This window comes from Gavialis gangeticus, unplaced genomic scaffold, assembly GCF_001723915.1.
Source record: "Gavialis gangeticus isolate Ggan-Ray unplaced genomic scaffold, GavGan_comp1, whole genome shotgun sequence".
NCBI classification, from domain to species: domain Eukaryota; kingdom Metazoa; phylum Chordata; order Crocodylia; family Gavialidae; genus Gavialis; species Gavialis gangeticus.
Genome location: NW_017729014.1, coordinates 21,532,592 through 21,555,850, shown reverse-complemented (window position 1 = coordinate 21,555,850; position 23,259 = coordinate 21,532,592). Strand labels below are relative to the sequence as shown.

Sequence of the window (23,259 nt, the reverse complement as noted above, 5' to 3'; positions counted from 1 at the left end):
CCCCTCCCACCCCACCCCACCTGGCTGGCATGCCCCCTCATTATCCAGCCCCTCCGGCTGCCTTTAATTATGTCAGATCTCAGCAGATAAATCAGCCTGCTGGCAGGCGCGGCTCGGGGAAGGGCCTCCCGCTTCGCCGCTCCGAGACGCGGGGCTGTAGGCTGGCGACGGGGACGGGGGGCACGTGGGCAGGAGGTGGCGGTGCTCCCCGGGTATGGGGTCGCATCCCAGGGGAACCGTAGGAGGGACCCGCAGAGGTGACGGCCGGGGGACCGGGGAACTCGCCCGCTGGGGTCCCTGCCTGCGTGCTCCTGGGGTGGGCTGGCATCTCCCTACCAGGACCCCCCACCCCGGTGCGACCCAGGGAAGGGGCAAGTGCAGAGATGGCACCGAGGGCCAAGCGGGGCCGAGCGACGACGGCGAGGCGTAATTGCAGGGGGCTGGCGCGGCGCGTGCAGACTTCCTCCCTGTCTTCCCTTTGTGTCTCCCTTTGCTGCGGGCCCATAAATTACAGGGGGGGCCGCCGCGGGCCCTGCATTCCTGCTGCTGGAGGGTGCCCAAAGGCGGCAGCTGGGCCCCTTGCAGCCTCGGGGAGCCTCCGCGGCCGGCTCGGCTGTGCCCTTGGCCTCCAGGGCCGGGCTGTGACTCAGCCTGGAATTCCCCGGGCGGGCGCCGGGTCCGCGGCTCCCGGCCTCCGCCCACGGCTGAAGGCTGCTCTGGCGGGGAGCTGCAATCTGGGCCCTTTCCCAGGCTGCCTCCAACACGCCCTCCCCGCCCAGGGGACACCGAGGCACAGGGACGATGCAGATCTCCTCGGTCCCATCCTGCAAGCACCCAGCTCCGCACTGGCATCCCTGCCCCCCCCCAGACACACACACGCATGCACACACGGCTGCCGTGGGCTCATGCCGAGTGTATTGGACGCCCACACACACAGCACACGGCTTGGCGGCGCACGGCCCCCGCGGGGTCCTGAGCGTGAAGCGCAAAGACCAGGTCCAGAAGCAGCGGCGGTGGCAGCGGTGCAGGGGGATGTTATGTCGGGGGAGAGCGTCCCCAGTCAGGATGGAGGGGGCAGGAGATCCAAGTGACGATGGCGCTGGCTTCTGCACTCGTGCTCTCACCGCCGGCTGGCAGCTCTGGCGAGGGGCCTGGAGCAGCCCCCGACATGCTCCGAGGTGGCTGCAGCTCTTGCAGGGGGAGTCGCTTGCCTCTGGCTCGCGCGGCAGCAACTGGGAAAGAGCCAGAGAAGGGCCCTGGGCTCAGTCCACCCGAGTCCAGACTCTCGGCTGCGTGCGTAGGTCTCCGGGGGGCCGGAGGGGAACAGCTGGGTCCTTCAACCCCCTCTGCAGCCAGACACAGAGCGGGGTGAAGTGGGGAGCTCCTGCTCCGGAGGGACACGCTGGGCTGGCTCCAGCCCCTGCCTCCCCACGTCCACCCTGCCCGAGCAGCAGTCTCTGGCCTCTGCCCATGGAGGCAGCAGGCCCTCAGTGGAGCGTGGGCAGGACCGCGGCGGCCCTGCCCGATCCTCGCGCTGTCTCCAAGGCCGGGCGATGAGGTGGGGCGTGCGGGGGGCCGCTCACAGCCGTCTCCGCCTTCCCTTCCAGCAGCCGCCCCCGGCCTGGCAGCTAGGTCATGCTGCTGGGTGAAAGGCTGCTTGCTGCGTGGGGAGGAGACGGAGCATCCGGGTTAGCGTTCATCCCCCGGGACTGCCTGTCCCCGTCCCCGTCCCCGTCCCCAGAGCCAGGACCCAGCGCGCTCCCAGAATCAGCGCCAGAATCGGGCCCAAATAAGCCCAATTCCCCGTAGGAGCGGGGTTGAGCGAGGCCAGCATGGCTCCAGCGGTGCAGCAGCTCACACTGGACCTGTTCCTCTCTGGGCTTCAGCTCTCCTACCCCTTGGAAAGCCTGGGTGCACCGGGCAGCCTCCCTGCCCACGGCCTTCTCTCCCCAGACCCTGCCCACGTGAGCCAGGCTCGGCCCCGGGAGGCAGCCGGCAGCAGGGAGCTGAGCTGTGCCCTTGGCTCTGGCCTCTCCTGTCTACGTAGGAGATTTCGGGAAGCCCAGAGCTGGCCTAGCTCAGTGCAGACTGAGCCCAGCAGAGCCTGCACGCCAAGGGCAGCTGGTGCAGACCCCTGCAACCCCCCAGGGATGTGGCTATCCCCCATCACGCCAATGGGATGCAGTGGACAGCACGGCCTGCTGCCGGGGGGGCCTCAGCCTAGCTCCATCCACCTGCCCAAGAGCCAGCCCCTGCCTGCCCCCAGCCTCCGTGGACCGAGGGAGGAGGGGGTCACATGCTGGCCCTGTGGCTGAAGCTATCCCAGAATTAACCAGGCTGCTAGGACCCCCTGAAGAATGCCAGTGACGTGGTCCCGTGTGCCACGGATGGAGGTGTGGGGAAGCGTGTAGGGACAGGGACACTTACCACAGGGCCACCACACGGTCATGCTGTCCCGGGTGAAGACAGTGAAAGACGTGAGCGCCACGAGCACACACATGTACAGCACACACACAGCACGCCACGAGACACAGCCACGGGAGCTGCACCCTGTGCCCAGCGTCCTCCCGCCACCCACGGTCCACTCCGGGTGGGCAGAGAGATCACACCCGGCTCAAGCGCCTGCTTGCCCCATTGGGTAATGCCCCCCCACCCTGGGGTCAGCTGCAGGGCTGGGTTTCGGTTTGCCCAGATGGGATTTTGGAGGAGGGGGTGACTGTCACCTGGGGCAGAGCTGAGAGAGGCCACGCTGCCTCCTCCGGGCACAGAGACAGATGGGCAGGGACGAAGGTGCCCCAGTGCCCGCCTCGGGGACAAGAGTGCAGCTGCTGTGCTGGTCCCCCTGCTCCGGGACACAGCTCTGGACACAGATCGTATGCACACGCACGTGCACATGCAGCGGACGTGATGCACATCTAAGCAGGGTGGAAATGAACGGAGAAGAGTGGGAGATGCAATCCAGGCATCCCAGGAGCAACAGCCGCTCTGGGGGCAGCTGCCAGGCAGAGCAGCACCAACCCACTGGGACTCAAAGGGGTGGTGCCCAGACGTGCTGCCCTAAGGGGCTGATCCCCTTGCAGGGGTGCCCGCCAGTCACCGGCTCGCCCCTTTCAAAAGTGGCATGGAAGGATCCTGGGGCTTTGGGACAAGCCGGAAAGGGATCTCGGGCCGGAGCTGGTGACATCCCCTTGCCCATCACGGGAGCTGCTTGTGTTGGCAGCTGTTGCTCGCACAGGGGATCCCGTAGTCGTGCCCACAGGGGAGGGCCCATTCAATTTATACAGCAGGTGGGTCTGTGCGAGCGCCAAGGGCACGTGCCAGCCGGCTGCCCTGAGGACCGGTGTCCTTGCTGCCCACGAGCACTGCCCTGCCAGTGCCCCTTGGGGCTGATCTGCCCATGACCCCACGGCCTGGCCTCGCTGCCCATTCAAGAGGTGGTTCCCAACCCATCACCTGCAGGTGCCAAGGTCCAGCCACGAGGGGCCCCGAGCCTGTGCAAATGGCAGAGGTGTGCCGAGGCTCGGGTACTGCCAGCCTTGTGATGTGCAGCACAGGGGGCTTTTGGCACCCAGAGCTAGCTCCGCACCTAGAAACCTGGGCTCCAGCCCAGCTCAGCTCCTGGCTGCTACAGGGAGGACCATCAGCAGGGCCGTAGGGTCCATCGAGCCCAGTGTCCCATCTCCGGGGAGGCTATAGAGGGAGAGCCTTGAACCGGAGATCTCTTGACCGATCCATGCCCTTTCAATGCCCTCTCTGGCACCCACTGTGATGAGGTGAGAGGTGCCAGAGGAAATAGATTCAACAAATCTATTTGTTCAACACCCACAAATAGATTGATGAATAGATCTGCTAATAGACACGGGTCCCGAACCCGCAGGGAGACGGCAGGTGAGCCACTGGGGATGAAGAGCAAGGGCCACATCTGGCAGCGCTGGGGGCATCGGGAGGGCTGTGTATGCAGTCACCCCCCCGAATGGAGCTCGGCACTTCTCCGGCACCGATGCCAACCCCGGCAGCTGCCGTACAGAGGCCTGGCGTATAGCTAGACTGGCATTGTGGGAAGTACAGGGGATGGGGGCCACGTCTGACCCCGCAGAGGGATCCCGTGTGCCTCCCGTGATGTGCTAACCCTGGCTGGGCACACAGACCCGAGCAGACACACAGGCACACGCACACGGCGCCCGGCGCACTGACCTGGTGAGGGCGAGTCGGGACTCACCGTCAGCAGCACATCGTGGTTGTCGGCCAGCGCCTGCTTGGCCAGGTACCGCTCACGCTTGATCTTCACCTCCAGCGACTCGGGGACGTCGGGCACCAGCCAGTCGATGAGGCGCAGGCAGAAGAAGACCACGTGCTGCGGGGGAGCGAGGGGTCAGGGACCGACTCGGGCCTGGGGACTGAGGAGCTCGGTGATGGGGGTGCAGAAAACCCAGCAGCGGAGGGACCGATGGATGGGGAGAAGCATCGCTATGGCGGTGCTGCAGCGAAGCACCCGTTTGGGGCTCAGCTACCACCACGGTGAAGGGCACCAGGACAGACTGGGCAGCTCAGCCCCTGCCCGTATCCTGGCGGGCCTCACCTCGAAGGCGATGATGAAGCCCAGGCGGATGGCCAGCAGCTTCCAGTAGAAGAGGGTGTAGTTCCCACTGGTGTCGCGGAAAGCTTTGTACCTGCACAGAGAGGAGCGGGGCAGCAGCTCAGAGCGGGCCGTGGCGTCGTGCCCTATTTGGGACCCCCCCGCCAGCACCCGAGAGCCTCAGCTGGGTGGACATGGGGCTGAGGGAAGGTCCCTGATGGGCGGCCCTGGGGAACGAAGCCCTGGCTTCTCTAAGCAGCAGATCTGGGCTGCACCCCCTACAATGACATCCCCCCCCATGTTGCCTCTCACCGGCACAGGGTGCGATTGCTGGCGACGTAGCTCTGGGGGGCGTAAGCCAGGGTGAAGTTGATGTAGCCGTGGAGCTGGCTGTCGTGCTCGTACTGGTACAGCAGCCGGGGCAGGAAGTCCGAGGTGAAGGCGATGAGGAAGGCCTGAGGGAGACCGCAGGGTCAGGGCACGTGCACTCCCTGCCTGGGCCACCACGGGGCATGTCCACAGAGGGGACGTGCCAGCCCCCATGGGCACCGGCCACTGGGAGACCTGCCCAGGCAGCGCGGAGCAGGGCAGGGGTGCCGCTGGACGTGGAGCACCCCGTGCCCTGCCCGCACTCACGTTGATGATGACGGAGATCTGAGCCAGGACCTCGAGGATGAAGAACCAGACGCCGATGTCCTGGGCACGGTAGGCCACGGGGCGCCGGTACTCGCACACGAACTTCTGGGCGTCCAGCCGGATCTCCACCCAGTTGTTGAGCAGCGCGAAGAGCGGGGCCAGCGGGAAGGCCGCCACGAAGATGGTGATGAACCCGAACTGCAGCACTGCGGGGACAGAGGCAGTCAGGGCCCCCCCCCCGGCACGGACAGCGTCCCCCGTGCCAGACGGCACCCCTGATGCTCCGGCCCCACGCCCGGGAGAGGCTGGCGGGAAGCTGCCTCACCCACAAAGCCAACCTCCCGTGGGTCTGGCCGGAGGCAGCCTGGCACGCAGGGCAGGGACAAAGCTCCCTCTGTTTGCTCCTGCATGCTGGGCCAACTCGCGGTCGGGGGTCTCCCAGGCGGGCTGGGCTGTGTCCAGGCTGGAGAGCCCTTGCCCTGCCAGCCGGGCACATCTCTTGCTCACCCATCTCCAGGTACTCCTCGAAGAGCCCCTCGCACTCAATGAGCTCGTAGTCCTCCTCCCAGCGCCATGGCTCCTGGCTGATCTGCGAGCCCCGAACCCTGGCCAGCTTCCGCTTCTGCCTCCAGGCTTTCAGCTTGCTGCAGGGAGAGCAGGGGCATTTTGCCAGCTGCCAGTGCCAGGCCTCCCTCTACCCCCCAGCCGGCACGTCGCCTCGGGGCAGAGAGGTCTGCAGGTGCCCCTGCCCCAGCTTGCCCATGCCTCCCACCCGCAAGCAGCTCACAGCGCCAGGCAGGCACGGGATGGCACGGAGCCCCATCGGTTCAGCACCCGGCACCCACCGAGGACCCCCGCCTCAGGCACTCACGGGATGAGGAACTCCTGGATGTTGCTGACGATCTGCTTGCCCACCATGATGATGAAGAGCTGCTGCGCCAGCTCGATGAGGCAGCCGCCGGGGCCGCACTGTGGCATGCAAACAGGAGACAAGAGAGGGGTTACCCTGTAGTACCCCCAGGGCTCCTGGATCCCTGTGCCCATCCGTCCCCCCCCCCGAACGGCTGCAAACAGGAGGGAGCAGGAGCACATGCTGTGGGCTGGGAGCGAGGAGAAGCAGCCCCAGTCTCTGCTCTGGCACGTTAATGCAGCACAAGGGCCCCACTACGGTACTCACGTCCTCATTGCGCATGCCGAGTAGCTTGCCGTACTGCCCGGGGTACCCCACGAACCTGCGGGCAGAGGATGCAGCATCAGCCCCTCCCCGGTCCCTTGCTTCTAAGAGGCAGGGGATGGGCCCTCAGGCAGCTCCCGGGGTCTCCGGAGCGAGAGGACGCTGTAGCTGCACCCAGGCTTTTCAGGAGGAAAAAGGCAGGAGCTCTCCACTGGGGCAAGGGCATCAGGATGGCTCTTCCTGGCCTTCTCCTGGCTCTAAACCTGAGCCGCAGATGTGCCGGCTGCCCCCAGCACCCCTGCTGGCCCAGCCGGAGGCAAGTGGGGTGTCACGGGTGTCCAGAGATCTGTGCTGCATATGCAGGGCCTGGCCCAGCAGTGAAAGGGGTGGAAGTTGCAGGACACCATCACACCCGGCGGCTCTGTCTGCCCACAAATGCCTGGGAGCTAGAGCAATGTGCAGCGCGGGGGCACGGGCCACGGCATCACCCCATCAGCACTGCCACCCAGCAGGGTCTCGTGGTTGCAGCAGACCTTGGACCCATGCCCCGTGTCTCACGCCTCGGGCTCTAACAGATCTGGGATTCGAACCCAGGATCCTAACACCACCCTTGTCCAGACCTGCGGGGCTGGTATCACCCCAGAGGGGCTTTCTCATAGAGCCGCGTGACTGTTTGACAGCCCAAGGGGCAGGCCGAACCCCCTGGTTTGGGTGGGAGGGAGGTGCTGGTAATGGGGTGGGGGTTGTGGGTTCGAATCCCGGATGGCGTGGGGAATTTCTGCTGCTATTTCTCAGCTCTGACAGCAGGTTTCCCTGGAGTCAGGACAGCCAGGGGCAGCTGAGACCTGAAGGAAGCGCGATGGCTGCTGGAGGCTGCAGCTCGGCTCCAGCCAGCTGGCTGCACCTCCAAAGCCCCCCGGGACCTGACCCCCTTTCAGCTGGCAGAGGGAGGAGGGGGCTGGGTAACCGGAGAGCCGGCCTGCCCTATTATTAATCACAACACCGTAGCCCAGCAACCGGGGCCCCGGGGCCGCCGGAGCAGCGCAGAGCCCGTGCGCAGGGTGGGGGCCACGGTCAATGGGGCGTTTGTGTGCCTGGCCCGTGTGTGGTTTTTGGGGGGACCCTCCCGGCTCCGGGCTGAACAGAGCCTGCATTGTGTGGGGCAGCGGGGCTGGCAGCAGGGCCAGGTGTTCCAGGGATGAGTCACTTCCCCTCGCCCGGAGCCGCGTCGTTCCTCCCCAACCGGTCCCCGAGCATCCCGCATCCCAGGGCGGGCGAGACCCTCCCTGCCTAGGGTGGTGCTGAGCTGAGGGCGGAGGGCAGGACCTGGCGCTATGGCCAGGAGCAGGGAAATGGGGCACGATCTGCTGTGCAAGTCACACAGGAGCACCATGTGTGCCGTGCAGCGTGTGCATGCCCTGTCCCTCATGTCTGGGGAGGGAGGCTCCCGGCCATACGTGACCCAGCTGCGCTCTCCTGTGTGAGCCTGGGAAGGCAGAGGGTCAGGTTCCCTCTGAGCTGGAGAGCATGAGGCATCCCTGCAATGCCACGGGCAGACAATCACGGGTGCTTCCATGTGCCAGGAAGGCATCCACATCCTCTGCTTGCAGGCACACACCAGCTCGTGCAATAAGGTCACACAGGTGCAAAAGTTCCCTGTAGAGAGCAGACAGCCCATGCCTAACGACACGTGCCACATGGACCAGGTGTGTTGGCTGGTGTCACACTTGTGTCATGCGTGTTGCTTCACGTGGAACTCGGGACCCTTCAGTGCCCAGGAGGCTCCTGAACGGCCTGAGTGGCTGCAGCCCCCAGCTCTGCCCATTGCCATCGCACACGGCCGTGCCAATGCCTTGCCCCTGGCCTGGTTGACCCACAGCCTGCAGACGCTCTCACTCAGGGTCTCACCTGCCTTTAAAGAAGGCTACGTAGAAGGGCGAGGAGTAGAAGTTGACAAACTGGAAGATGAAGACCTTGAAGGTGAAGGCATCTTCATGCAGGGTCTGGGTCCGGTGCATCTCTGTGGAGAGGAGATGGCCTTGTCAGCGAGTCGACCCCGTGACCACCCAAGCTGCTCGGCCCCGCGGCTGATGGGCAACAGGTCTAGGGGGGACGTGCCAGTGCCTGGCGCCTGGAGGAGGCTGAAGGTGCCACCTGCCCTCGCAGCCCAGAGGATCCAGGTCCTGGTCCTGGCTTCCAGCTGCCCACTGGACACTGGCACTGCCTACAGGGAACCAGCTCCCCGGAGGTCCCTCAGGGACCAGCCCTGAGCCGGCTGGGCTGTGGCAGGGATGCTGCCCACACGGGCCTCGTCCGACTCACCCCACCGCGTGAGCTTCTCCGCCAGGGAGGTGTAGACTTGGCTCATGAGGAGGATGAGCACGAGGTTCACCATGGTGCTGCTGATATTCGCTATGTTCCCGGCCTGCAAAACAACCAGGCACAGCACTGTCCCCAGCCCGGGTGGCGGGCAGCCTCGAGGGGAAAGGCTCCATCACCCACAGGTCCACACCGCAGTGGCCCTGGGTACCACGACAGGGAAGGGACAGTGGCATGGGCCTCAGTGTGGGCTAGCAACCCGCGGGGTAGCCCCGCCACCTCCGGTGCAGGGGCTCTCTCCACCGGCAAAAGCCTCAGAGGCCGGGCAGGCAGGGAGAGGACCCCACTCCACCTGCCCTGCCAGGGGGTCCCTTAGGGGCCTGGCACTAACGGCATACCATCAGCCCACAGAAACACCCGCGATGCCTCGGCCGCACCAGCCGGCATCAGGGCTCGGGGCTGCCTGGGGTCCCAGGTGATGCTGCGCTGCGGGATGGAGGTGGCCGTGGGTCGCCTAGTCCATCCCCCCCAGTCCCTCCTGCAGCACCCGTGGCTCACCTGGGTCATCAGGATGGTGTTGCCCGTGTGGTACATCATCATGCTGACGATGCCACGGTACATGATCACCGAAACCAGGAAGATCATCACCACGCAGAGCTGGAGGAGGAGGAGGAGGGAGGTGTCCAGGGCTGGGCCTGGGCAGGCAAAGGCGGTGGGGTCCCCCAGGGCAGCGAGATCACTGCTGGCCAGCCAGGCTGGGTGCTCTGGCCGCAGCAGCCTCCCACACAGGTCCCAGCCCTGCCGCAGGGGGACCCCGTCGCCCTAACCAGACCCTTCTCCAAGCTCCTAAAAGCTTCTGCTCCCCGGGAGCCAGAACCCAGTCCGCTCAGGTCAAGCATCGCATGGAGAGAGACGGGCAACAAATCCAGCGCCTTCCCATTTTACCCGCTGCATTTCAGCCACCGGAGGTAGCTATATGGGAGCAAACCCTGCCACCCCCTCCCCAGCTTCCCATGCACGACCGCTGAGCTGCGGTCCCTGCTTGCTGTGCGGGGCAGCGACTGGCATGGCCGGTGTGAGACGTGTTTGCTGGGTCTCAGCAAACCCCAGGGCAAGAGCGGGCACATGGGCCCTCGCCACGGAGCATGGGCAGCACATCTCTAGCCTCGTGCTGCCTCTCGGGGAGCTGTGCCTTTGACTGCGTCTCTGCCTTGAAGGGCAAGGTCCGGGCTGGCCCCCAGATGCACGGGCCAAGGGCAGGGCAGCGTCCTGCGGGCCCCTTACCATGATGACGATGGCCATGGAGCCGGTCAGGATGCGGGAGAGCCGGGCGCGCGCTGGGAAGTAGGGCTCCTTCACGCCCGTGACGGGGTTCTGCTCCATCTGCGGCGCCATGGCGGCAAACTCCGGTCTGGGCCGCTCCTGCAGGGAGGGGGAATAGAGGCCGAGCCCCTTAGCCCAAACTGGTGGGGGGACAAGACAGTGCCTCCTTGCAGGGGCCTGGAAGTTGGGGGTGACCTTGCAGACACAGCAAAGACCAACACCCAAAGCGGGGGGTCTGGGTGAGCCCCAGAGCTTGGAGGCTGCGGGGAGGGGAGTGCCTGCAGCCGCTCTGCCGGGGTCGTGCTCCCCATGCACCCCGCTGCGCTCGGGGAAGGCAGGCAGAAACGTCCCACGCCGCCCCAGCTGCACCTCCTCCTCCTGGAAGTCCATGCAGTCCCAGTGATGCGCCAGCGTGGCGTTCGTCCGCTTCCAGTACTCCAGGAAGGTCACGGCCCAGAAGGACATGAAGACGCTGAAGAACACAGTCCCCGGGTGGTCAAAGAGGTAGCCCACCTGCAAGGGCACAGAGGAGAGGAGTCACCCGGGCGCTGCGCCAGAAGCCAATGCCTTCATGCCCACCCACCAGCTCAGTGCTGGCATCCCCGGCCTCCGTCCCTCCCGCCAGGCCCGGCGTGGCTGGAAACCTGGAGCCAGCGCCGCCGGGACAGCACGCTGGCCTCCAAAACCCCACAGCCCTGTGCATGGGCTGGGTCCTACCTTCGCCATGGGGCAAATCTCAGAGATGTTCCAGGTCTGGCACGTGTCGCAAAGCGGGCACATGAGGAACTGGCCTCCGCTCTCACAGATCTCCTGCCTGCGGGCAGCGAGCACGGGCAGGTCAGCGGGGAAACCGGCTCCCACGGCCCCTCCGACCCTCCCGCCCCACACGCACAGACGTGGGCGCGCGCATACCTGGGAACTCACTAAGGGCAGGTTTGCCAGGCTTGGCTGCGGCAGCCGGGGAAGCCATCCATCGCCGCACCCGCCTGCCTCCCCTCACCCCTGGACGCAGCGGTCCTATCTGCCCAGCCGCCCATCCACCCCTTTGTCTGCCTGTCCATCTGTCCCTTCATCTGCCTGCCTGCCCATTCATCCATCCGCCTGTCTCTGTTCATGCGCCCATCTGCCCCCCAACCCATGCATGCACACGTGCCCTCACACACATGCACGTGGACTCACGCTGGCGTGTTGGTTCCCATGGTGACCAGGCCTGCTAGGAAGACGAAGGTGCCCATGGTGGCGGCAGGCAGCAGCCAGGCGGTGTAGAAGCCTGTGGAGGGGGGAAATGCATGAGCCAGACCCACGAGTCCTTCATCAAGCACTTGGGAAGGGCCGCTGTGTGCCCAGGTGCCAGGTTTTTTACCCCAGAGTGAGTGTCAGCTCCCCATGGGCCCTGGGGTGAGCTCATGCCTGTTTCCCCAGCTATAAAATGGAAGAGGACGGTCCCGGCAGGACTAGGCTTGGGAGCACGGCCCTCTCCACACCTCTTGCAGCCAGGTGTCCAGGACACCTCCGCCCCGCCGTCTCTCTCCGTGCCCCGTGGGGCAGACAGGCACCAAGGAGATGCATCAAGGCTGCGAGCCCACAGCATGTGGGATTGGGGATCCCTGCCCCAGACCCCCTCTGCCCTGGTTGCTGTGGGGGAAGGATGCCATGCACCCACGGCACAGAGCCTGCCCAAAGCCCTAGCCATAACGCTTTGGGCGTCAGGTGTACATGACATCATGGAGCAGGAAGCGAGGTCAAAATATCTTTCCAGGGGTCGCACGCTAGGACGGGGTTAAAGCCGGGATGAGGTTCCCTCTCGGGACCCTATGGGGTGGCAAGCTCCGTCCCTACCCCACCCGTGCCCAGCTGCAGCCTGGGCACGGAGACCCGTGGGCTGGCTGAGACCCCCCGTCTGGGCATCACAGCCAAGCCGCATCTCGGCAGACCCAGGGGAGAGGCAGGCTCGCAGAGGAGGGCGGCGTGTCTCACCCAGCCAGGCGAAGTAGATGGCAATCTTCTCCCCGAAGTACTCGCGGATGTGGTCCAGGGGCTGGTACTGGTACCAGCAGCGCCACTGAGCCCAGAAGCGGTACAGGACCTGGCGCGGGTTCAGCTCCTCACCCGGCACCTCATACTCGGGCATTTCGAAGGGGCCCTGGAGCCAGCAGCAGGTCTCAGCCAGGGGGGCAGAGGCGAGTGCACGGCCTCCGCTACTCCCCGCAGCCAGGGCGCAGGGGGGCGGCGGCGAAGACCCTGGGTAGGGGTCACTGCGCAGCCCCTACCTCGTGCAGGGGGAAGGCCGCGGTGTAAATGCCCTCGTTCAGCAGCCGCTCGATGCCGACCTCGGCGTGCTTCCGCTTCCCGTAGACGGTGCGTGCCAGGATCTCGTACACCTGCCGGCGCAGGGGGGCATCAGCACGGGGCCCGTGCGACCCCAGTGGGGACTCCTAAAGCACCGCCAGGCCAGAGCTGTCGGGCGTCAGGCCCTGCAGTGGCCAAGGCAATGCTGCTGGATCCAGAGAGGTCCCCTCCACCCTCCCCGAGGCAGCCACCGACCCCCTGAAGCAGGACCGCTGGCCCCTGCGGGCTAGCACGTCATCCCCGCTGCTCCCCAGATGCAGCCCCCTCCTTCCCGAGGAGACACCCCTGGGAGCGACTGGCAGGCAGCCTCTGAGCTGGGGCTCAGCCTGCCCCCCACTTACAATGCGGTGCCTCTGGGTGTGGGTGAAGTAGGTGTCCCGGGAGTCGCTGCCCAAGAACCTGCGGTGGGAGGGAAAGTCCCCCGTTAGAGGCAGGGGCAGAGACGGGACGCTCCCGGGTGTCGGGTGCTCCAGCCTCCGTGATCACCCCAAGCGGGCACCGCCTCTGTGCCTGGCACCGTGGACGTGCAGGCAGTGAGGACAGCAGCGCCTCTCCAGGCCTGGAAGCCGGCCGCCAGCTCCGCCACAGGCGCTCTGCGTGCTCTTGGGCAAGTCACAGCCTCCATGGGCCTCAGTTCCCATCTGTGCAATGGGCACAGGGCCCTGCCTTGCATGCCACCCCCTGGCACGACAGCCTCAGGGGGGCAGAGGTAGGGGCCAGACCCCCTTGCTCCTCCCGGGAGCAGGCCAGGGCGGATGCGGGGCTGGGAGACACCAGACTGGGGTGGGTAGAGGGTACTCACTGACATCCCCAGCACTCAGCGAGTGGAAACCCCTCTCGAGTCCCACGCAGTCTCTGAAAGCCTTTCAGCTCCATTTCCACCATCACCACTTAAAAGCCGGCTGCTGGCTCCCAGGGGACCAGGGCTTGGCTCTGCCCAGAGCCTTCCCAGCAAAGCGGCGGGCGGGGGATTTCCAGCACGCGCTCCCCTCCCGCCTGAGCCGGGGCCCCTGGCGAGGGCCGAGACCCCCAGCCCCCAGGCAGGGCTGCACGGGCCCCGGCTCACCTGTCCAGCTTGGACTTGCGGAAGGCGCAGGTGTAGAAGTCCGAGGGCTTGTTGGGCACCTGCTGGTACATGGGGTTGGGGACCCGCAGCCGGCGCAAAACCTCGTCTGAGCTGTTGCAGTCGGGGTTGGGCTGGGCCTGGTGGGCACAGAGGGACCGTCGGGGGCTCCGAGGCAGCAGGGAGGGCACCAAGACTGGCAGGGACGGCCGCCTCATGCCCCTGCCCGGGAGAAACCCCAGCTTCAGACGGCCCCAAATTTCCGGCAGCACCCACCTGGAGGGGCGCCCGCAAGCACAGCTCCTCAGCGTAGTACACCAGCACGTCCCAGGGCACGCTCAGCTTCAGGTAGTGGATGGTCTTGCGCTCGCTCAGCGTCTCCTCCTGCGTGGTGTGGAGGGGGGCAGCTGAGCCGGAGCCCCCAGGCAGGTGCAGCCGGGTCTGGGAGCCCTGCGGACACACGGAGCCGGTCCCCCCAGGAGCCGCGGTCTCACCTTCTCCATGAGCAGCCCGGCGCCGCGCAGGTTTTTCAGGAACTTCCTCTTCCATTGCTCGTGGCGATCCCGCGGCCGCCCCTCGCACGGGGGCTGCTTGGCCTTCCTCTTCTTTGGGGGGCGCAGCTTCTCCTCCCAGACCAGCACGAAGTCTGTAGAGCATAGTGAGAGGCTCCAGCATGGGCCGGGAGCCCCCCCATGGGCGCGCTGGGCTCGGGAGGGGATACAGCGTCGGGCCCAGGGTGGGAGAGGGGCCACGTCCCACCCCCCAACACTCGTGCTCCCACTCAGCCTGCAGGGACCTGGGGTCCGTCTCCCCCCCAGCAGGGCCAGATCCCCAAGACGGGTTCTCCAGGGCACAACGCCCCTGCAGCAGGGGGGCAGGGGGCTGCTCACCGATCTTAGTCGTTCCATCTCGGAAATAGTTGCCCCGGGTGCTGGGCTCGAAGCTGCCGGCGTCCTGGATGTAGATGGGGTCGTCGTCGTCGTCTTCGTCTCCATCCTGCTGGGCACAAAGAGAGGGGAGAGGCAAGTGGGATGGGCTGGTTTGGGGAGGGTGGGGGCATCCCTGGGTCCACGGAGCCACACATCCTGCAGGTGCCCATCAGCCTCGACCCACAGCCCCTGCCCCCCCTGTGCCTGCCAGAGCCCCTCCGGTCTAAGCCATAGCCTTTCCTCCCCTGCCACGCTCCTATCCTGTCTGTGGTGCACTGCAGACCCTCAGCTGCACCCCAGGCCCCTCTGGGCTCCTCCCCGCAACGGGCAGATGTGGTGGGATCAAGGCAGCAGCTCTCTGTAGGGAGAGGAGGAAGCGGGCATGGAGGGTGGGGCAGCCCCCCATGGTGCTGCTCTAGGGCTGGGCTCCCTCACCCCATGTGCCTCCAGGAGTTTGGGAGAGGGGTCTGCGCCCCGACACTGGGTTGGGGAAGAGGGCAGAGCCTCGAACCTGATGGTGCAGCCCGGCTCCATCCCCTCCACCCCGCACGGACAGCATCGGGCATCACCCCGGGTCCTGCTCCAGGACTGGCACGAGCCCCCGCAGCCCTGGGTGGCAGGAAGGCCAGGGCCAGATCCCCCTCCCCGGGGGCTTGCTGCGGCCTGGAGAGCAATCCCATGCAATCCCCCTTGCACTTACCAGGCTGGCGTAGGGGCCCCCGTTCTGGAGGGCACCCGGGGAGCCACCGAGCAGGCGGGAGCAGCTCCTCTCCAGGCCGCCCAGCAGGCTGGGGTCCGGCTCCTCCGCCTTCTTGCGGGTCATGGCGCTGGAGTCACTGGCGAGGCATTGGGCCCCCAGCGCTGGCCCTTGCCTGGGAGGAGCAGAGGTGTCAGCATAGGAAGGGGAGCGATCCTGCGGGCTGTGGTGCCAGGCACCCAAGGCCTCTACCCTCCCTGCCCCAGGAGCCTGGTCCGGGGCGCTCCTGCAGCATCCCTGCAGCTGCCCAAGTGCCCAGGCCTCGGCAGCACCCCCGGCCCCCTCCCCATGCGTGTCCGAGCCCCCAGCACCACCTGGACCCGAGCAGGCTCCGCAGCCGCGGCAGCAGCAGCCGGGGCTGGTATTTATAGAGCACCAATCAGGCAAGCGGCAGGCGCTGCGGGGAGGAGAGGATGCGCGTGGGGAGGGGGTTGCAGCTCCATCCTAGGCAAGGCTCAGCCTAGGTTTCCCTGCCCGGAGCCCTGCTCCCGGCTCTGCCCCAGGGAAGGGCTGAATCCCCCCAGGGAAACTGAGGCATGAGGGTCTGGCCATAAGGAGCCTGCCCCCGTCCTGCTCTCAGCCGTCCCTATCCCCCAGCGCCAGCAGCTGAGGCAGGCGCCCGTGCCTGGAGCCTGGCGAGGTTCCCTGGGTGCTGGGACCTCCGCTCACCTCCGAGGGACGGGGGGCACGAAATATTCAAGCCGCCTACACGTGGAGCGTGGCAGGGGGTTGTGCAGGCCGCTCGCGCCAATGGTGCTGGCCTCTGCGCCAAGCAAGGTCCGGCTGCAAGGAACCTGCGAGGGGAGCTGAACTCTCCCCTGTCCCCCAGGAGCAGGTTTCCTGGCCGTGCAGGTGGCGCTGCCCTGCTTTGGCGCAGCCAGGGGCATCGCTTCCCCGTGGCTGTGGCGGCGGTCAGGACTGACTCGGGAGCTATCGGCTTCGGCCCAGGCTGGCTCTGCCGATCGCGAACCGCTCCCCGATCTCTGGGTCTTTCAGGCTCCGCTGGCCACAGGCTAGAAGATGGGGCAGCCGTGGAGCTGAAAGAAAGCCCCACACACACCACCTCCACTGCTGCCCTGGCTGCAGACACGCAGCTCCTCCACGGGGCTGGGAAGGGCCCGCAGTTGCTGATCTTCCTCACTTGTCCCCTCCGGGAGCTCCTGCATGTCCTCGGCTCCCCAAGGAGCTGGTGGGAGTAGTAACAGCCCCAGCCCATCCCACAACCTGGGGAGACAGCGGAAGAGCTCAGCGGCCCCTGACAGAGGCCCTGGATTTGCATGGGTCCTCTGCTGCCCTGCAGCTGGCGCAGAGCTCATGCCTTGGGCACCTATGGCACTTTCCAGCTGGTGCCTCCATCTCTCTACTCAAGCCTGGACCCTGCGGCAGCACCACCTGCCCAGCGACCTTGGCAGCCACCCCGGAGCAGGGCGAGGGGGGCAGATCGGGGCCAAAGCTCCCTGGCCTCCCCTGCCCAATCCACCCCGCCACACACTCATCAGCACCAGCTCAGTTCTGCTCACCAGGAACTGGAGACAGACCCTCACCCCAGCGCTCGCTCAAGGGAAAGACCCCCACCCATGGCCCAGTTCCAGCCCCAGCAGCTGCTCCGTCAAACTCCGATGCCCTCCCCGGTAACACTGGACGCGAGCCACAGGCAGGGGCAGTCAGGATTTAATTGCCTGGAACACGCAAGGCCTGGTGGCAGGGCCCCCAGCAGCAGAAGTCCAGTGAAGCCTGTATCAATTCCTCTCGAATCCAGCCAGGGACACTCGATGCCTGCGATGGACAGGGCAGGATGGACATCCCCACCTGCAAACACCCTTCCAGGGGGCTGAACAGTCAGCACTGGGCACCTGGCCATCACGGGCACAACCAGGATGTTGCTGATGCTCTGGTCTCTGCTCAGCTCCACTGCAGCCGCCTCGTGAAGGCCTCCGACGCCACCTGGCGACAGCACCCAGGGAGCTCCGGGTGTCTCAGCAGGGTCCTGTCTCTTCTGGGCTGGGCAGGGGAGCTGGGATGAGCCCAGCAGCCACCTGGTCCTGATGCCACAGGTGCTCTGCCAGCCCGTTGAGCAGGGGTGCCACCTCCCGCAGCCCAGTGCCAGCGTCCGGGGTGCGCCTGCCCGCTTGCTGGGACCCAGCCGCGCTCTGCGCCCGAAACACAGGCAGGTGCCAGGTGCGCTGGAACTCGGCCACGTCCCGCTCCGTGACGTCAGCATGCATGAACTGGTCGAACCTGGCGTGGACGTTAAGGAGGCAGCGCCACAGCCTGGGGCTCTGGATTGGGGCAGGTGGGCACGGATCCTCTCAGAGCCACACTGAGCCCAGTATCACCCCAGATGCTTCCTGCATTTCCCCCTCCTCGTGGCTGCTGCCTGGGCCTTGGGGAGGGATCTTGGCAGCTCTAGACTCTGCCCAGCTGGGGAAGCATCCTGCCTGGCTTTGGAGGTCTGATCCCATGGGGATGGACATGACATGGAGCCCAGGACCTCCACCCCTGCCATCCCAGCCACATTCACTCTGGCTACAGCAGTGAAAGGGGGTGGAGGTGCCGCAGAGCCACCCCCCAAAGGATACTTGGTGCCCACAACGATCCTGACGAGGCTTCCAGTGTCGCCCACAACACGCGAGATCTGGGCGGGCAGGTCATCGAAGGACGAGCGGTCGGTGAAGGAGAAGAGGAAGAGGATGGCATCTGCCTTCTCCTTGCAGGCCTAAGGAGGGACAGGGCATGCGTGTAGACGTGTGTGCCCGTACACGTATGTGCGACCCCGGGAGGGAGCCCACAGCAGGGGAAGGCACTGATGGGCCAGCAGCCTTGATGCCAGGCTTGGATTTGGAGCTGGGTCCTGCCGCCCCTGGGATACTAGACAGGGTGTTCAGAGCCACCCTAGTGCTTTGGAGCAAAAGGGACTCATCCTGCAGCTCCCTCCTGGTGGCCCACTGCACCCCTCCACTGTGCCTCAGTTTCCCCCCGTGTGAAACTCCAGTCAGATCAGTGCTGGGCACGAATGGGCCTGGTAGATGCTGCCCCAAGACCCTTTCCCATTGCCAGTGGGCCGCAGTGAGTGCCTGCTCGTGGCTGAGGGAGGTGGTTCAGCCCTCTAAGGTGAAGCCCCGATGCTCGCTGGGGTGCAGGCTGGGCCCAGGTGGCGGCACCCAGGCCGGGTCTCCCGCAGAGGTGGGGCGGGGAAACCCCATCCAGCCCCTGCCCAGTCTGACTCACCGGCAGGATGTGATCAAACTTCCTCAGTGCCGCTTCCCCGCAGTCCCAGAACTGGAGGCGAAAGATGATGGCTCGGCCACTGTCTCTCAGCTTGGCCGGCCAGTACACCACCGTCGTCTGTATCCCTGCAACGACACCGCTGGGCCTTGGAGCTCCTCTGGGAAAGCCGCAGGCCCCCTTTTCTGGCTGGAGAGCAAAAGTCACAGGAAAGCGAGTCTGGAGCTGACGGGGAGCTGTGGCCCTGCCCAAGTCACAGGGTGGCAGAGCCCTGAAGGGAACCCAAGAGTCTGGAGGGCCCTGCCCATCGAACCATCCAGTCCAGTGGGGCTGGCACCTTGACACCCCCTGTTCGAGGGTGTTGTGCCCTTCCCAAAGGCTCGCATCCCCCCACGTCTCACTGGTCTGCCCCATAATGCATCCTGGCTCTGGCGTGGGCACTCACCCATGGTTTCGTGGTGGGCGCTGGGTACTTCCAGTCCAGCCAGCTTGGCCACCAGCGCCGTCTTCCCCACTCCACTTTTGCCCGAGACAAACACCTTGTAGCTGGCTGTGTCTGAGGCCACCTGCGGTGGCAGCACTGGCCTTTCGATCAGTCCTGGGAGGAAGAGGCCACATGATGCCCTGCAGAACCCACCACGTGGCCCCGGGGCTGTCTGTCCTCCTGGGTCTCTCCCCTGGGGTCTGAGAGGCTGCTACAACCCATCTATTTTTGTTTGAACTTGCTTAGGATGCCAGCACAAAAAGCCAGGGCAGGAAGGGACCGTGGGAAATCAGCTGGTCGGAGGCTAAACCAGAGGTCTCTAACCTGCCCCCCAAGACCTGCAGGGCCAGAGACGCCCCTCTCCCTCAGTACCTCAGCCACACTCATGGTGAGGAAGCTCTTCCTCCAACCCACATCCCCCTTGTTGCAAGCTAAGTCCGTTAACATTGTGTCCCACAGCTGACTGCCATCCTCCGTCTAATGAGCTAAGATGAGCCGGTTCCAGTGCACGTGGGTTTATGGATGCTGAAGCTAGAGGGAACCTTTACCATCATCTCCTCTGCCCTCCTGTAAGATACAGGGCAGAAAACATCAGCACTGACTTCTCCATGGAGCCTGAACCCCTGGCTGAGCTGGGCAGGGCTTTCGGGGAGGTGCTTCAAGGGATGATCCCCAACGCAGCCGTCTCAGCAGCTCATCCCCCGTTGTTAAATCTGTGCCTGATTTCTAGCCCGGCTGCAGCTTCTGCTGGCTGGGTCGGCCCTCGGGGGTCCTGTCAAACAGCTGGGAAATTCACGGTGGCTCATCCAGAGGCCAAGAGGCCGAGTACCTGGACTGGAAACAGAGCCCTAACTGCAGCCTTTGATTCCCTGCTCTGCCACCAGCTTCCTACCTGACCTTGGGAGGTCACTTTTCCCTGCCCGTGACTCAGTTTCCCCACCTCTGAGATGGGGATAAAGGCAACGATTGCCCCAGGGGGATGTGGGTCTTTGTAACCCTTCCATGGCTCTTTCCTTCCAAGCTCATTACAGGCAGGACAGAAAACCCTTGCACCCCTTCTACCCCTTTCCCACCCCACACCCAGACAGTCACATGTACCAACAAGCTCCTGAATGCAACAGCTTTAGGTCCCCAGTGGATCCAAAAGCCCCCTTCCAGCCCCACTACTTTCCCCATCCCCTCACATGCCCTTGCTCTGCCCAGGGGCAGGAAGGACGCACCAAAGACCTTCCGCTTGTTCTTCCGCAGGATGGCGGCCAGGTGCTCTTTGCCCTCTGGTGATTTGAGCCAGTCGGGGACAATCACAGAGCCGGGGGGCACAGACATCTTCACACCAGGGCCCGGGAGAGCCTGGCTCTGCTAGGGGTCATCGGCAGACTCGGCCTGAGAAACAGGAGGGAACTAATTACCAGGAATTGTTATATTTGCCAGCCAATGTGCAAGCAGTAGTCTCTAACTACTGCCTCTGCTGTCCCCAAGCTTTGTGGGGCAGGCCCTGCCTCTCCTGATGCGCCTGGGCAGTGTCCAGCTCATCGGGGCCCAGTTCCCAGCTACAGGGCACCTTGGACACCTGACTGGCTCTCATCCACTGTAAAGGGAGACGGCCGGGTTAAAGGCAGGGCGCTAAAGGGAACTCAGCAGGACAGGGAGCTCAAGTGCTGGCTGCTGTTAAAGCCAGTCCCTTCCTCTCCCTAGGCCTCCATTTCCCCATCAGTAAAATGGGTGCAAAGATCCTGGTCTGTGTTGCAACATGCTGTGAGAACTGCTGATGCAAAGAGCGGTACAAGATCAGGGCCCTGCTATTATCCCAGGAGCAAGGCTTCCACGGCAGAAAGGCTGAATGACCCTTGGCACGTATCTGTGCTTGAGCGCTGAGGGGCTGCAATGTACGTTCTTTGGCGCATATAAAACAACCCACCACCAAGACGTGACGCTGGACTCCCTATATTAATCTGACCTGTGGAAGGTGCTAAACTGAGTGCCCCAGAGAGATGAGCCGTCCATCCACCCATTGGCCCCTGGTAGCTTTGCTAGCGAATGCTTTGCACTGAAGTTAAGTTGCCTTTGTATGGCCCCTACTCCCAGAAAGCTTCACGCCCAGGCCAGCTTAGCCCTGAAATCAGGCTCTGAGTACTTCACATAGAAATATCCCAGCAGCATTTGATAAAGCATAGGATTTCATAACTCCGGGCAAACACATCGGTGGCGCTGGGGGCTCAAAGAAGAAAAAGGCACCTTTATGTTTCGCTGGCTTTGGACGGCTTTGATAAGCAGAACTGAAACCCGGCACCTGTTGCGAGGCGCACCATGGAGGCACATTTAAGACGTCTCGATGCAAACGAAGGAGATAAGGGAAAGCTGTAAGTCGGTGTCTGGGCTTGAAAAAGGGGTGAGATAAAGGCCTGAGGTAGAACAGAGACTGCTCTGTAAGCGAGGCGGAGACAGAGACATTGGGAATAGGGCAGGTACTCCTCCACTGCAGACATCATAAGGCCCCGAAGGGGAAACGCATGATTTTAAGTTTGTCTGGTCAATTAGAGCCTTATACCGTTACAATCCGCTGGCTGATGGAGCTGGGTCAGCTTGGCCCAGGGAGCCTTTGCTTCAGCAGTTAACACGCCGGCAGCAGGCAACTCAATCCTGGGTTTCTGATGAGAGATGAAGATAAAAGCCCAGCCTTGCTGGTCAGGGGGTGGTGGGGGGGTCCTCTCACGAGCACAACGGCGCTACTATGCTCCGCTTGGAATCGGACCAGGAGGAAGGTCTCTGCTGCAGCAATTTCAGCTGTGGGAGATGTGCTCAAGCTAGAATTTAAATGGCTATGGTGGAGATTTCAACAGTGCGGCACCTATGCCAGGGGCTGGCAACCTTTTGGAGCAACAGGCCTGGCATTGCAGCTGCGGGCTGCCCTGGCTGCTATTCCCCAGCTGCTCCGAGCCCCTCCTTGCTCTGTGCCGAACACCAACGGGGAAGGACAAAGTTGGCAGCAAGAGCACAAAGCAGGAGGCTTTGGGTCACGGCTCTAACGCGGTCCCTTGAATCTGTCCCCTTAAAGTCGTTAGTGACTGAAAGGGCTAGGGACGGCGCTGCCCCACCTCTCAGGGGAGGCTGCGACTGCTTTGGGCACGTGCCGCTAATTGAATCACAGCCCCCTGCCGCAACCGGGTGCTGCAGGAAGCTTTGCTGTTGCAAAAGCCACAGAGACGATCAACCTCTTAGACAAGGCCCTGGGAGGGATCTGCTCGGGCTCAAAGTCCCAGCTCAGCCCACACGCGCTCCTCTGCAAACGACGGAGAGGTCCGAACAGCTTTGATCCTCCCTGCGCAAAAAGGCAGCGGATCAAAGCGTGAAATGAACAGGCTGGGGGCACAGACACAGGGGTGGCGGCACGAAGGATTCCTCTTCCAGCTGCCGCGAGGATTTCCTACGTGTCAGAGAGGATGGAAAAGCTCAAGCCTTGTTCTGCGGGGACGCATTCGTCTTCCTCCCCGACTGCCAAAGAACGCAGCGGCCTCGGCCGAGACGATTCCCACCGAGCCGCTGACCCCTAGCAGTCGCCGCCGGTCCTCGCGTAGCCTCCGACCCGATGCTGGTGCATCTTTGAGCGAGTTAGTCTAGAAGGCGCGAAGCTTCCTCGCCCTCCGTCCAGCGTCCGGCTGCAACGGCCGATTCCTGCTCGCACGGCTCCTGCATGCCGTATCCAGGGGTCGGCCGATGCCGGACGACTCAGGTGGCGCATTGGGCGCAGGGTCGTTCTTCCCATGCACCGCTCGACGGCCGCTGTCCAGAAACGGCTGCATTTTGGCTGCGGAAACTCGATCTGGGCTGATAATGCTGATAACGCCCCCCTCCAAGGGCGCCACTGACAGGGGTCACGTGGTGGGACCCCGCACCGGGCCCTGGGGCGTGAGGAGCAAGGGGGGAAACTGAGACGGGGACAAGTGGGAAGCTGAGGCAGGGGCAAGGGGGTCAGAAGTTCCCCACAGACTGGGGGCGGCCCCCGGGGTCCCCCCACAGCGTTTCCATGGAGACCACAGCCCAGCCCCTGCCGGGCGGGAGGGGGAAGCGCACCCTCCCCCTTCCCGATTCTCACCGGCGCTCACTTCCGCCTCGGCGACGTCTGACGTCAGCGCGCACGGGTTGGCCGCTCCCTGACGGCCGAGGCGCACGCGCTACTCCGGCTTCCGGGTGGGTGAACGTGGAGGGGTGGGTGCTTTACCTCCCCGAGCTGCTGCTCCGCTTTCTGCTCCCTGCCCCGCCCTTGCAGCGCTGTCTGGGCCGCAGGCTGGGCACGCACGAGCCGTGGGCAGCTTTTGCCCCAGGGGAGCGGCTCCGCAGCCGGCGGGGCCTGTCCTAGCTCTTCTCAAGCCTTCTTTCTAACCTCCGAGCTGCCCGTCTTCTCCCCGCTCTGGTGTCCCAGGGTG

At 64.7% G+C, this 23,259-nt stretch overlaps 2 protein-coding genes across 3 annotated transcripts; both read right to left on the bottom strand.

Annotated features, from left to right (window-relative positions):
- Nucleotides 1–898: 898 nt before the first annotated feature.
- Nucleotides 899–15,476, bottom strand: ANO7L1 (anoctamin 7 like 1). The gene is made up of 24 exons (XM_019511967.1): nt 15,441–15,476; nt 15,070–15,241; nt 14,331–14,436; nt 13,935–14,086; nt 13,717–13,824; nt 13,444–13,580; nt 12,719–12,776; nt 12,299–12,409; nt 12,006–12,171; nt 11,208–11,298; nt 10,746–10,842; nt 10,398–10,541; nt 9,990–10,127; nt 9,264–9,362; nt 8,709–8,811; nt 8,295–8,406; nt 6,390–6,444; nt 6,084–6,181; nt 5,720–5,856; nt 5,213–5,418; nt 4,889–5,031; nt 4,580–4,670; nt 4,195–4,354; nt 899–1,660 (listed from the first exon to the last, which is right to left on the bottom strand). Exons 2-24 carry the CDS (start codon nt 15,190–15,192, stop codon nt 1,629–1,631), a joined length of 2,667 nt encoding a protein of 888 aa, XP_019367512.1. The 5' UTR covers nt 15,193–15,241; nt 15,441–15,476; the 3' UTR covers nt 899–1,628.
- A 1,326-nt stretch (nt 15,477–16,802) lies between these two features.
- Nucleotides 16,803–22,981, bottom strand: RSG1 (REM2 and RAB like small GTPase 1). Of its 2 annotated transcripts, none has more exons than XM_019511964.1 (6): nt 22,929–22,981; nt 20,056–20,218; nt 18,797–18,949; nt 18,355–18,479; nt 17,706–17,842; nt 16,803–17,364 (listed from the first exon to the last, which is right to left on the bottom strand). In XM_019511964.1, the coding sequence occupies exons 2-6, from the start codon at nt 20,159–20,161 to the stop codon at nt 17,103–17,105; spliced, it is 783 nt and encodes a 260-aa protein (XP_019367509.1). In that variant the 5' UTR covers nt 20,162–20,218; nt 22,929–22,981; the 3' UTR covers nt 16,803–17,102. The 2 variants fall into 2 exon arrangements, with proteins under 2 accessions (XP_019367509.1, XP_019367510.1); XM_019511965.1 differs by lacking the exon at nt 22,929–22,981 and adding an exon at nt 20,754–21,829.
- Nucleotides 22,982–23,259: the final 278 nt, after the last annotated feature.